At 43.6% G+C, this 12,410-nt stretch overlaps 1 protein-coding gene across 7 annotated transcripts; it reads left to right on the top strand.

Moving 5' to 3' along the window:
* Window positions 1-292: 292 nt before the first annotated feature.
* Window positions 293-12,410, top strand: g6fl (g6f-like). 7 transcript variants are annotated; one of them, XR_003978660.1, is made up of 11 exons: window positions 293-527; window positions 903-1,225; window positions 1,553-1,873; window positions 2,083-2,118; window positions 2,666-2,998; window positions 6,300-6,560; window positions 9,980-10,105; window positions 10,364-10,670; window positions 10,987-11,013; window positions 11,476-11,522; window positions 11,878-12,023. XR_003978660.1 is itself a non-coding variant. In XM_030371633.1 (11 exons), the coding sequence occupies exons 1-11, from the start codon at window positions 449-451 to the stop codon at window positions 11,897-11,899; spliced, it is 1,650 nt and encodes a 549-aa protein (XP_030227493.1). In that variant the 5' UTR covers window positions 301-448; the 3' UTR covers window positions 11,900-12,410. The 7 variants fall into 7 exon arrangements, 3 of the variants coding, with proteins under 3 accessions (XP_030227494.1, XP_030227493.1, XP_030227492.1); XR_003978659.1 differs by having other exon boundaries at window positions 297-527; window positions 899-1,225; window positions 9,983-10,105; XR_003978658.1 differs by having other exon boundaries at window positions 298-527; window positions 899-1,225.

The following is a 12,410-nucleotide window of genomic DNA, read 5'->3' as shown; positions in this document are numbered from 1 at the left end:
TTTTTTCTTTTTCATCAACCCCAGTCCTGGTATGTAAATCATGTTCATTGCATTGTGATACTGACATGAATACAGCTAGTTAACCCATTCCCTTTTGTCCCACAGGATGTGAAGGTCAGTTATTTTATATGGGATTTATTCACATGTTATATTGCATAACTACAATGAACAGGGTCACTGGAAATATACATTTTCATACAATTCTTGTCTATCAGCTGCACACACAAGCACTTGAGAGTGAAGAGTCCCCTGACACCGTCTTCCTGTTGATTATCTTGCATTTGACTGTGTCATTTCCTGTTAGCCCCTGGACATGACCCAGTCATAGCCCTCTGGATACACTGCCAGACATCTCTTAACAGGGCTATTGCAGTGCAGAAACAGAAGAAGGAAAGAATAAGGGTTTTAGTGAGTGAATGACAAAGCTGCAATTCACTTGGAATTAGTCATGGAGTTTGACATTTATACCTTGGCTCTTCTGTATTACTGGATGGCATCGTTCATTCACTCTGGCCAAACTCTCACAGGTACGGAACAAGGTTTTTAAAATCCTTTAGGAAATTGGTAACACCTAACTTTATTGTCTGTGCTCAGTCTGGTGAGTTTCCTTCTCTCGTATTTCACTTGAAGGACCATTCTAACCATTCCTGTTTATCTGAAAAACGTAGCTATTCACGTCAGGAAATGCCAAGTAAAGAAGGACACATCTCTGCTAGGTTACTGTTTTGTATTTGTATTTGCCTTCCAACCTTGTATGTGCATAAACAATGAATATCGTTTACATTTATTGTCATTCGCACACATAATACTCCATCTTGTGGCAGCTCAGGAAGCGCTGGGAAATCTTCAGGAGCAGGTTAAAAACACTAATCTAAAATGGCTTTATATTTGTGTTAAGACAGAGAATATGATGACATTGTAGTGACAGAACTGGGAAGGCCTACCACCTTGCCCTGCGTTGACCCGGAGATGACGGGCACAGTGACTGTGAGCTGGACCAAGCACGGCACCCCCAAGGGGATGGAGAAACTCCTCCTCTCAGCCAGTGAAGGGAAGGTTTCATCTGGTCCACCTAAGTTCTCATTGGCTGACCCTAACTTCCTGGAGTCTGGGGTTTTCTCTCTGCTCTTCGTACCCAAAATTGGTGATCAAGGCCTTATCACCTGCTTGGTCGAAAAGCAGGAAAGGAAACTGAGAAAGGTCATATTGCACGCCTTACTCACGGGTAGAGTATATTTTTTACATCCATATCCATTATACCTATCACCAACCTGTCTATCATACTTTTTTTGTTTTGTTATTTTGTTTTTCTCTTTTTCTATATTATATTTAGTGAATATTTATGAATATACCTCGAATGGATGCAAAAGTGTATCCTCCTTTGAAGCCCCCGATATACACCCCTGCAGAAGAATGTGCAAATAAGTCCTCACTGACAAATGATCAGCTCCACATGGCAGTGGTGGCCTGGGTGATGAATGCTTCTCACTAAGGGAGGGCGGTCTCCGTCCAGAGGCATTAATCCCATGTTACACTGCCCTGTCGTCTGCAGTCACCATGGTACCCGCCTCACCCCTGCCATATGGCATCCTCCGGCTCGAGGCCAGCGTCGTCCCCAACTACATGGTCGGCAGCATCACCTGGGCGGGCCCTGGCGGCACGCCACTGAGGTCAGAGGTGAGGCGGATGGAGACCCTGACGAAGATCCCCCACTTCAACCAGAACGACCAAGGCACCTACATCTGTGTGATTCAGCCCAAATACAACTGCAGCGTAGCCAACTTCTCCTTCAACGTTGACGTGAAGATGGATGTCAGCAGAGAAGACATATGTTGGCAGCAGGAAAGGAGTAATGTGGTGCCTTGTGGTTGCGGTGAGTCCTCATCAAAATATAAAACCAATTGTCTTATCAGTCTTGTTAATTCCAGTTAAAAGTATATACTTCCCGTGTGACCACTTTAGGAGTATTCATTCTGCAGAGATTTCTCTGCCAGGGCTCCCATTAATATTATAGTTGATGTGTATAATTCATTATTTAGCCATTTTTTATGTATATACCTCTCTGCTTTTCATTCCACACAGATGCCACGGTGGCCTCATTCACCAAGGTACCAAACGGTGAGTGACTTTCTGGAAGCTCAGTGTCAGCGCTTTGCAAATCTGCCAGAGTGAAATGCAAGAATAGCATTAGATGCCGCGCTGAGAACATAAGAACGTAATCCTCATTGTTGTCAAACATTCTCTCTTATCTCAGTTCGCCTCTTTTCTCTCTCAATGCTTATTTTCTCTGTCCTTGTCTCTGCATTGTATCATTGAGACACTATTTTCAGCCCCGCACTATTTCTTCTTTTCTATTCTTGATCCTTTCATTTGCTTCTCATTCACATTGTCCTTGTGACTCTAAAGCGATTTCTGCTTAATGTTTTAGGACATTTCTCTTCTTTCGAATTTGCTCATTTTCTCATGTTACTTTTTCTGATACTCTCTTTTACCTCGTCTTCCTTCTACGTATCTCACTCTCACCTTCAACTGCCTAACCCTCTCTGTCGCTCTATCATTCTTACTCTATCATACCCTACAGTTCCATCGGCCTTCAAATCTCTCTCTCCGTTGCCTCCAACTCTCTCTCTCCCAAACCATACTATGTTTCTCTCTCGTTAAACAGACCTTCAGATCTCCACCGGCAGTGTGGCCAACCGGCCCCATCCCTTGGCCTGTCCGCCCTACAAGGGCGACTCCGTGCTGGTCCGCTGGGAGAATCTGGAAAAGAGGATGCTTCCGAAGCTGGTGTACCAGTACGACCGCTGGAGGGACTCCACGGCCCCTCCAGTGGAGGGGAGTCCGCTGCTTCAGCTGGCAGGCCCGCCATACAACGCCCATTCCGGCTTCTTCTCCTTCCTACTGAGCCCGGAGATCAGAGACTCTGGTGTCTTCACCTGTGACGTCTTCCACGATGATAAATGCTACAGACAGAGGACCACGCTGAGCGTGCTCAAAGGTAGCTACGGGGGAAGGAGCAGGTCAGGGTGCATAATGCCTTATATATAACATGGTTTGAATTTACGTTTACATTGCTACTACTGCTTTTGTGTACATACTAGTAAATACACAATGTTTTTTCTTCATCTTATATCACTGGGCCCTGTCTTTTTTTATGCTGGTTGTTAGCTGAGCAAGGAGGTGTGATCTAGTGTGACCCCCACCTTTTAATACGTGCACACATAACGCAACTTTTAATGCGTGCACTCACATCACATGCCTGGACACCCGCATTACGCTGCCTTCACGGCCTTGAGATGCTTTACTAATCACGGCCCTGCTGGCATCCATCACAGCTGCCCCCACATCAGCAGCCCATCTGTCACTGTCACCGTGTTGCACACATCTTTCACACACACCAATGCACACGCACACACCTTTTTCATAAGTCTCTGAGACCTGCGTTGACACTAATGCTCATGCCTGAACATGCACACACACACACACACAGACACACGCACCCACATACCGGCAGCCTTTATTTTATTATTTTTATTATTTTTCCAACAATTAGACAATCCCTTTCTCACTCTCTCAGTCTCTCTCTCTCTCACACTCTTCCATGCACAGGTCAACTGTGCACACATTTCCCAAATCTGTCAAACAAAGCCACCCACGCACACTCTATCTCTCTCCCACATGCAAGCATGCATGCATGCACACACAGACCAATCATGTGACACATATATTTTTACCCCACCTCATTAAAAGTATCATTATGTATGATAATACTTTCTGCCCTCCCACAAAGACGAGAGGCAGCACGCTGATAACTCTAATCAAGACTGAAATGTGTTGTAGCGTGTGTGTGTGTGTGTGTGTGTGTGTGTGTGTGTGTGTGTGTGTGTGTGTGTGTGTGTGTGTGTGTGTGTGTGTGTGTGTGTGTGCGTGTGTACGTGTGCCAGTGCATAAGGGTGTGTACAGGTCTGTGTGGCTTGATTACACTCAGATGGATTCACACTTTAGTTTGATGAGACACTAAGCATCAGTCACAGTCAAGCAACACATTAGCAGCAAATGGCTTTAATGAATATATATTATTTTGACCCTGCAGTGGATTGTTCTTGGTGTTGTTTTTCACCAGCCACTGTTCTTTTTCCCGTCATCCTTGGCCTTTTATTTAAACAGTTCTCCTAACTGTTTATCCGTAATTGTATGCCCTCAAAAGATGTGTCGCTATTTTTTATTCATAAACCATCATTTGGTAGTCTTTTTTTGTGACAAATATCCTTTTTATTTATCAGACTTAGTCTGATAAATTGCCTTCAGAGTCCATGGTTAGATCCCGTGGATTCTTGGGGTGTGAGGTGTCCTTGAAAAACACCTCACACCACAGCATGTTGTAGTCTGTGCCAAAGTTGAAGATCTTAGGCCCCGCCCACACGGAGCCGATTTTTTTGGGTTTAATGCGTTTCGGCCGACCGTCCAGACGGAGCCGGCAGACCCGGTTCCCGAAACCGCACATTTCTGAAACCATGCCCCAGGGTGGTTTCAAATATATTTTGACCTATGCGGTTTCGGATTAGGATTCGTAAGGACGCCTGAAACGCAAACGATGACGTCATCCCCCACTTTATAGTAGGCCTATATTTCAGATTTTATATATATAGGCTATATATATACCGTATTCTCCATTGAGGAGAGGGAGGAAGATCCTCCTTAACATTGTTGAGAATAAAACATTTAGATTGCCCAGCGTAGCATTCCCCCGAAAGATGGTTTCACACTTGACTGATGGTTTTAAGATTTATTGAAAAATCCCCAAATCCAACGTAAGAGCTGGTTACAAAACACGTAAAAAATAAATCGTTAGCTTACTTTACATTCGGTTTTCAAAGTCTTTTCATCACATTAAGATAGTGTTTCCCCTATATGCACCTAGCAGCGGCGGTACGACGCTGCTGATAGGCCTATATGACCGCCGCTGCTGAATTTCTTTTTTCAAGAGGAGAGGAGAGCTTCATATTAACGGAGGATTGAGAACTTCCGCAGATTCGGAGTTTGCGGTTCAATAGATCATCAGTGAAACATCGTTGCGACACAATTGAGTGTAGTAACCCAGAGAACCAGCTACAACATTGTTTTCATCCAAACGAGACGTCTTTAGCGAACGGTGAATTGCATTGGCTTCTACGAGCAGTCGGCTTTCATCCGCGAGTTTAGGGACCGTCTGCAAAGTGCAAAACTGAAAACGACCACAATGGTAACATTTCAATAGCGTCGCCATTATTGACTCTAGAGCCCCAAAACTTGTTCCATAGAGGCATGGCCTCTTCGTCGTCCTCCTACAACCTTTAATTTTAAAAAATATATATTATTTTTTATTTTTTTTTATTTAAGAACAATTTCAATAGCGTTGCCATTAATGTTGTTTTTGGCGGCCTTGTTTTTCGATATCCTTTAAACTTTATTCAGAATCACAATTTTAGTTTCATACCGGCTTCGTTTTCAGTTGGTCTCATTGATTTACGTTGAAGCTGGAGCGTGAGGACGTTAATCAGTGTTGCCAGATTGTGCGGGTTTTCCCGGCGGATTGGGCTAATTTTGGAGGACGTTCAGGCAGTGTTGCCAGATTGGGTGTTTTTTCCCGCTCTATTGGGCTACTTTTAATCACGCACCGGTTCGCTATTCTCTTTAACACACACACACACACACACACACACACACACACACACACACACACACACACACACACACACACACACACACACACACACACACACTGTGTGTGTGTGTGTGTGTTTAAATAAAGAAAAAGGGATCCACTGTACGTTTAGCTTTCGGTAAAGTAAACCAAGGCCCTGCTTATTCTTCGGTTGTCCATTCTGACTTTTTTTTTTCTCACTGTGTGTGTGTGTGTGTGTGTGTGTGTGTGTGTGTGTGTGTGTGTGTGTGTGTGTGTGTGTGTGTGTGTGTGTGTGTGTGTGTGTGTGTGTGTGTGTGTGTGTGTGTGTGTGTGTGTGTGTTCAATTCATTTTACATTTCTGCATTTTTAGCGATGCTTTGCGCTTCTCATTCAGCTGTCGCTGTATTTGTTTTCATTTACATTTTCTTAGATGGTGTGTTTACTCCATTTAGACCTTTGAACTTATATTCAAATCCCGTCACTTGATTTAAGCCATTTAACGTTTCTTTATGTCTTAATCTATGCGGCTTTATAAAAAAATATTTTCAAACTCACTTTATACTACGTAGCACTCCCTGAATTTTCTATTTTTAAAGCGTTCTTCCCCACATTCCAATTCTTGCTCATCTTCTAGTGGAAGTCAGTCCCTCGTCCACGTCCTCTTCGCTGTACATATCCTGCAGATACTCAGGGATATCCCAGGTGGAAAAGGTGGGGTGGTCCCACCAGAACAGGAGTGGCAGGCCACGCAGCTTCAGTCCAGGGCCCGGCAAAATCAACGTCAACATCAGCCTGCCCATCACCGCCGACAACGCCGGCAAATACACCTGCACCATGCTGCTGAGGAACGGACAGGTGATCGGGGCAGTGTACACCGTCACACTGCCCACTACAGGTGGGAGGCAAGGCTTCAGACCAGCTGTAATATAATAATAATATTTCTTTTTTATTATAATAATAATAATTAATTGGATTTGCATTTTCATTCAAGGGCCGTAGAGGGATAAAACAGTAAACTGCTAACTAGAAACAAACAAACTAAAAAAATAAAACACTTGAAATATCTTTCTTAAGGCCTTGAATTATATGGCCAGCTTCTTAAGAACCCAGGTTAATGGTTGACAGGTTTATGTACTACATATTTACAGATGTAAATCCACCATGATTTATGTTAGACTCAGCTCTGAATTTGGGCAGTTGGCCATAATTTTACTTAATTAATTATAGACATTATAACGAGTGTTTAAAAAGCTCCCACAGCTGTATCTTTGTTTTGTCCAAACCGGTGAACGAAACGAAAAAACCTGCTATGTTCTGCATTCTATAATCTTAGCAGTATTGTTCTATGCATCGATGCACCAGGTAAAACCTAGACAACATACTGGGTGGCTAGGATCTTCTTGTTTAGGGGACATACGCTCTCTACCTAGATAGTAGATTCTGGTAGATGGTTGTGAAATGTATTACAGTAATTAATGTCAGGATCATTGTATGCACAATTGCTGAACACATAGTATTCCTAGGCATCATTAAGTGATGCTGGTCTAAGCGCAGGGTAAAGAGTGATTCTGCAATTAAAATAATGGGCCTGTTACGTAAATGACTCCACCATGGCTGTTGGGGAATGTACTGTTATACTATTTATTAGTGGCGGACCCTGCACACAGGGTCACGTGAAACTTCAATGGATCCCTAAGCAGTGATGAGCTCTGTCTTAGACCTCCCGTATACATCAGTCCTGGTGTGAAGCCCAGAGCTCATTGTGATGCACGCTGATGGTACTGTAGCAAGAGGGATGGAGATGGAGGGAAGCGAGCGAGAGAGGAAATGTTCTAGTCACTTGGTAAGTGCTGGATCAGGGTCTTGCTAAGATTGCCATGGTGGAAGTGTATTCACAGCCAACAAATGCTCACATATAACTCAATTAATGAGAGACTAAAAAACGATTGCTCAGGGAGAGAGAATTTTAATGGCGGAGAAAAGCACAGAAAATACTTGATTCCACAAGTGTTGGACCTGCAGCAGTCTGTAGTGCACTGCCTTTATGAGGGGATGCTATGCCGTAGCGATTAGTGGTTCCCTGATCCGCCACAATGGAAGCCCGGTAGCTCAGGCAGCACCAAATAATTCATGAGTGCGGCTATCCCACATTTTGTACAATGCATGAAATAGTCATGGAGACAGGGCTGAGGTACACAGTTGTGCATTCTCATTATAATAGCATCAAATAGAAATTTGTTCCTACACGGCTGGTTGAACATAAATGCATGTGGAAAAGTAGATCCACTTTTGATATCTAAAAATGCCTCAATCTTTCTCTAGATAATTTAATTGATAGACAGACAGACAGATGTATAGAACAACGGAATTGTGTAAGAAAAAAATCTGACAGTGAAGGCTAAAGAGCATGGGAGGAAAAAGTACAACATAAAAAATTCATGAACATTCGATTTAATAAAATACAGAACAGAGGCAGACTGCATTACCAACACAAATTTAAATCATCTTCAAGCGCATTACATCGCTAATTTCCTGTTCTATGTTGGACCGTATTCTAAGTACTGGAGTAGCTACGTGGTCTCCTGTCAGCAACCCTTATCCACAATCACCAGGATACGAATCCGCCTCCTTTGAAAAAAAAGGGAGACAAGGGTGTAGGTGGCAGGTGGAGAATGGGAAGATTAGAGATAAGAAGAAAGACGGCAGAGAGCGGGGGAGTGAGAGCTAGGGAGAAATAGGGGGTATTTATGTCTTCGCCCCACTGCACTCAATTACCATAATTCATACGTTCAAGTTGGCATGGTGTACTGTTCAGGTCAGTACGGGGGTCAGCTCCAACCACAATATCCCATTAGCCTAGTCCTTATACACACACACACACACACACACACACACACACACACACACACACACACACACACACCAATCAATTACATTTCACACAGCACATAATGATTGATTACAGAGAGGCCAACTAGATGCCCCGACAGCAGGGCTGAGGTGAGCTCTGAAGGCTGAGGCTTTTATCAATAAAGTTGGATGAACTTAAACACAAGTCTGGCTGGAAAGGTATAGTTGCCATGACTCTGTAATAAACTCTTCATCAGTTCACGGCTGCATGAATATTACATGAAGGAATTTCCAATAGCCATACATTTCAATACATCATTAGTCACTTTTCTTTAGGATATGCAAATAGAACTCCTAGTGAATACATTCTAAGTATGGGAATTGAACCACAAACCCTGGCCGCCCCAAGGCCATGCTCTGTCACACGAGCTACACAGGACTTTTCAGACAATTCAGTTCTTCCTTTCTCATTTTCTTCTTATAATTCCAACTTTCCGTGATGCTATTCCTAGTTGTTTTTAATGGAAAGCGTGCATGCCGCCGTTGTGGCCTAACCTTCACTCTCTGAGGTGGATCAACCATCAAAGCGTTAATCTCTGTAGGAGCCAGGACCTCCTCCTCGTCTCCACCAGTTCCCCGCGGGCTGCTGCAAGAATGAAGTCATCCAAACTATTGTGCAAATAAAGCTGACAATTTGTATTTGCATTTGCTTCTCTTTCCGTAAAAATTTAAATAGTTTAACAGCGAGCTAATATTTGCTTATGGAATAAAAATGGAATTGGGCGCCAGTTGAGCGCCTGCGCATTCTCTCTCTGCTTTCCCCCTGAGACTTTTACTCATTTTAATGTCCCAGAACGCTGCACACCACACTGTTATGCTTGCCAATCTACCCAGAGGCAAGTTGTCGCTAGGAGTAGATACCGAGGGGAATATGAGAAAAAGAGATTCTGCTGGCTATGCAATCCCCAGTAAACACCCACAACTAATAAAGTCAAAATGTAAAACTTACAATGCAAAAAAATCCAGATTCCCTTTAGCACCTCGTATAATTCCTCATTAAAAGCTGCACTTTACTATAAAGGTGTTTGTTTTGATCTCAGAGGCTCCCCATTAGTGAAGTTTTTGCCTGATCTCATCATCACTTATTTATGTTTTCAAAACTGAGCCTGTCAAACCGATACCCATTGAGTTGTTCAACACCACCAAAGACCTAGACTGCTGGCTCTATGTTGGCTGTGTTTACCTATTGATGGACTGGCCGCAGCATGATGTAAATGTCTGTAACGTGTTAAGAAGCAGGTCAGAAGCAGCAAAGCGGCGTGGAGAATTCTCTCTGCAATGTTCAACTGAACATGAGCGGATGAGTCTATCCAGCTGGACCCTCAATGTATGTTCCCTGCACTTTCTTTTTCGGCCTTTCTCCCTCCCTCATTGTCTTTCTTTCTTTCTCATTCATTTCTCTAGTAGAGAGCGCTGGTGTGGCCGCCCCCTCCCTGCTCCCCCCACTCTCTGCTTTATTACTCCTGGTGCCCCTGGTTGCTGCGGCTGTCGGCGTGTTGCTATGGAGACAGAGACACATTTCTCAGCGTGGTGAGTCTTCCGGCGCCTTCATTTTTTGACAGTTCCCTGTGTCCTCTCCATCTTACGTCCCCTCAGCTGTGATATGGACCATGACATCTTGTGCGGCTGATGAAATGACTCTGGCCCCTCTGTGTGCTGGTGCATTTGTTTTTTTGAGTGTGTGTGTTTGTGTGTGCGAGCGTGCGTGTGTGTGTGTGCCTGTGGATGTGTGGATGTATGTGCCTGGTTTTCTGTTGATGGGTGTCTGCGTTTGTTTGTGTGTGTTAGTGCGTGTGTCTGTGTGTGTTTGTGTGTATATGTCTGTTTGTGCATATGTCTACGTGTGTGTCGGACTGTGTACCTGTGTATGTATATGTGTGTACACGTGTCTATGTGTGTCTGACTGTGTGTGCCTGTATATGTATATTTGTGTGCGCCTGTCTGTGTGTGTGTGTGTGGGCTGTGTTAGTGTGCACATGTCTGTGTATGCGTCTTTTTTGCGTGTTTGTTTCCCAATGCAGGTATTGAACAGTCCCTCTCTCGTCACTCTTGGGAGGCAGAGAACATCTATGAGAATCCTGAGGACATGAGACTGGTGATGGATTTATGCTCTCGCCACATTTCAATAATCTCTGATGAATTTCAGTGTCTTTTCCTGTCCTCTTCTCCTACTTTCCCTGCTTTTCCTAATCTCCTCCTTACTTGTCGTTCTCTTTCCCTTTTTCATGCCGACCTTGAATGCTGATTTTTCTTTCAATCGTATCTCTCTTTCTCTCTCTCTCCCATTTTTATATATTTAACATATATGCCTCCCTTGTATTTCCCCACCATCTTTTCATTGTCCTCTCCTCCCTATTTTTGTGATTGGTTGGTTGTTAAAGCTGTCTTTTTGTGTTTCTCCTCCCGAACAGACGTCTCCACAGGGTTCCGTCTACATGGTGAGCCATTGTGTTGTGTATGTATGTGTGTGTGTGTGTGTGTGTGTGTGTGTGTGTGTGTGTGTGTGTGTGTGTGTGTGTGTGTGTGTGTGTGTGTGTGTGTGTGTGTGTGTGTGTGTGTGTGTGCGTGTGTGCAGCAGATGCGTGCGTAGAAGTGTCAGGAAGTGTTGGCAACTGTCACAGAAAAGCATATAGACACACACAGCTTTCCCTCTCTCTTCTGCCTCTCTCAGAGCTGTCAGCAATCCTCCCCACCAATCCGTCGGCCCTCTTTCAGATAAACTTGTCGACAGGCCGCCATCTTACCTTACATTAGTGAGATTAACAAATCAACTGCACCGCAGTCTGGGGAGTAAATAAATAGAACCCCTTTGCCACAGGTCTCCCTCCTCTTTCTTCTCCTCACTCCCCCCATTGCATTTCCCTGGCTCCCTCGTCTTATTTCTCTCTCGACCTTGTCAGGATTTGAAACCAGGAGAAGGAGATGATATCTACAGGGAGTTGGATCGGTGAGCATACATCCTCTACTCACCTGTGTGGATGCGAAGATCGCAGTCTGTAAAAATAGACTGCGATCTATAAAAAGAGACACAACGACACACACCACACACACACAGACACACACACACACACACACACACACACACACACACACACACACACACACACACACACACACACACACACACACACACACACACACATCAAACTGGCATGAACATCTCTCTGACACTGTTGTATTACATCACTCTGTGTACTGGGAGCAACTAGTTTGGGATTTATTGTGTGTGCGTGGGGGTTGCCTATGTTCCTGTTAAGAGGCATTTAAATAAATGTCCTTGAGTGTCTGTGTTCTGTTTTCAGATCTGAGCCAAGCCAGTGCTGATCATCACCTACTCACTCCTCATTCAAGTCAACTGTCAAATTATTTCGGTCCCGAGCTGCAACAGAAGGCGTACTTGAATCGAAGTAACAAATAAATGTCACGTCAATTTGTCTGGGAAATGCCACCGAATTGTTTGTGTAATTTGTAAGCCTTTATTGAAAAACGTATGATGGAAGACGCCTAATTATACATATATACACATTTATATATTAATGTCACAAAATTTAACAAAAAAACAACTGAGTCAGTATTGCTGTGAAATATAGTGTTTTTGTATCGTAATATATACACATAAGTAATGTACATAACACAAAATATCAATAAGGACTCTCTGTAGACCTATAGAGTAATGCCCAAAATTGACAGAAGGGAGAGATGTAACACTGTCAGGTTAGGATGAAGTCCGTTTTGAGAAGTCTTATTCTACCTTATTTTTTGTATGTTATTGTACAACACAACAATGACCTGAACAATGACCTGAACACAATAAAACAGTTGTTCTAAAACTCTT

Source organism: Gadus morhua, chromosome 11 (genome assembly GCF_902167405.1).
Source record: "Gadus morhua chromosome 11, gadMor3.0, whole genome shotgun sequence".
Classification (NCBI taxonomy): Eukaryota; Metazoa; Chordata; class Actinopteri; order Gadiformes; family Gadidae; genus Gadus; species Gadus morhua.
The sequence above is the reverse complement of the archived record's forward strand: the minus strand, read 5'-3'. Positions and strand labels throughout refer to the sequence as shown.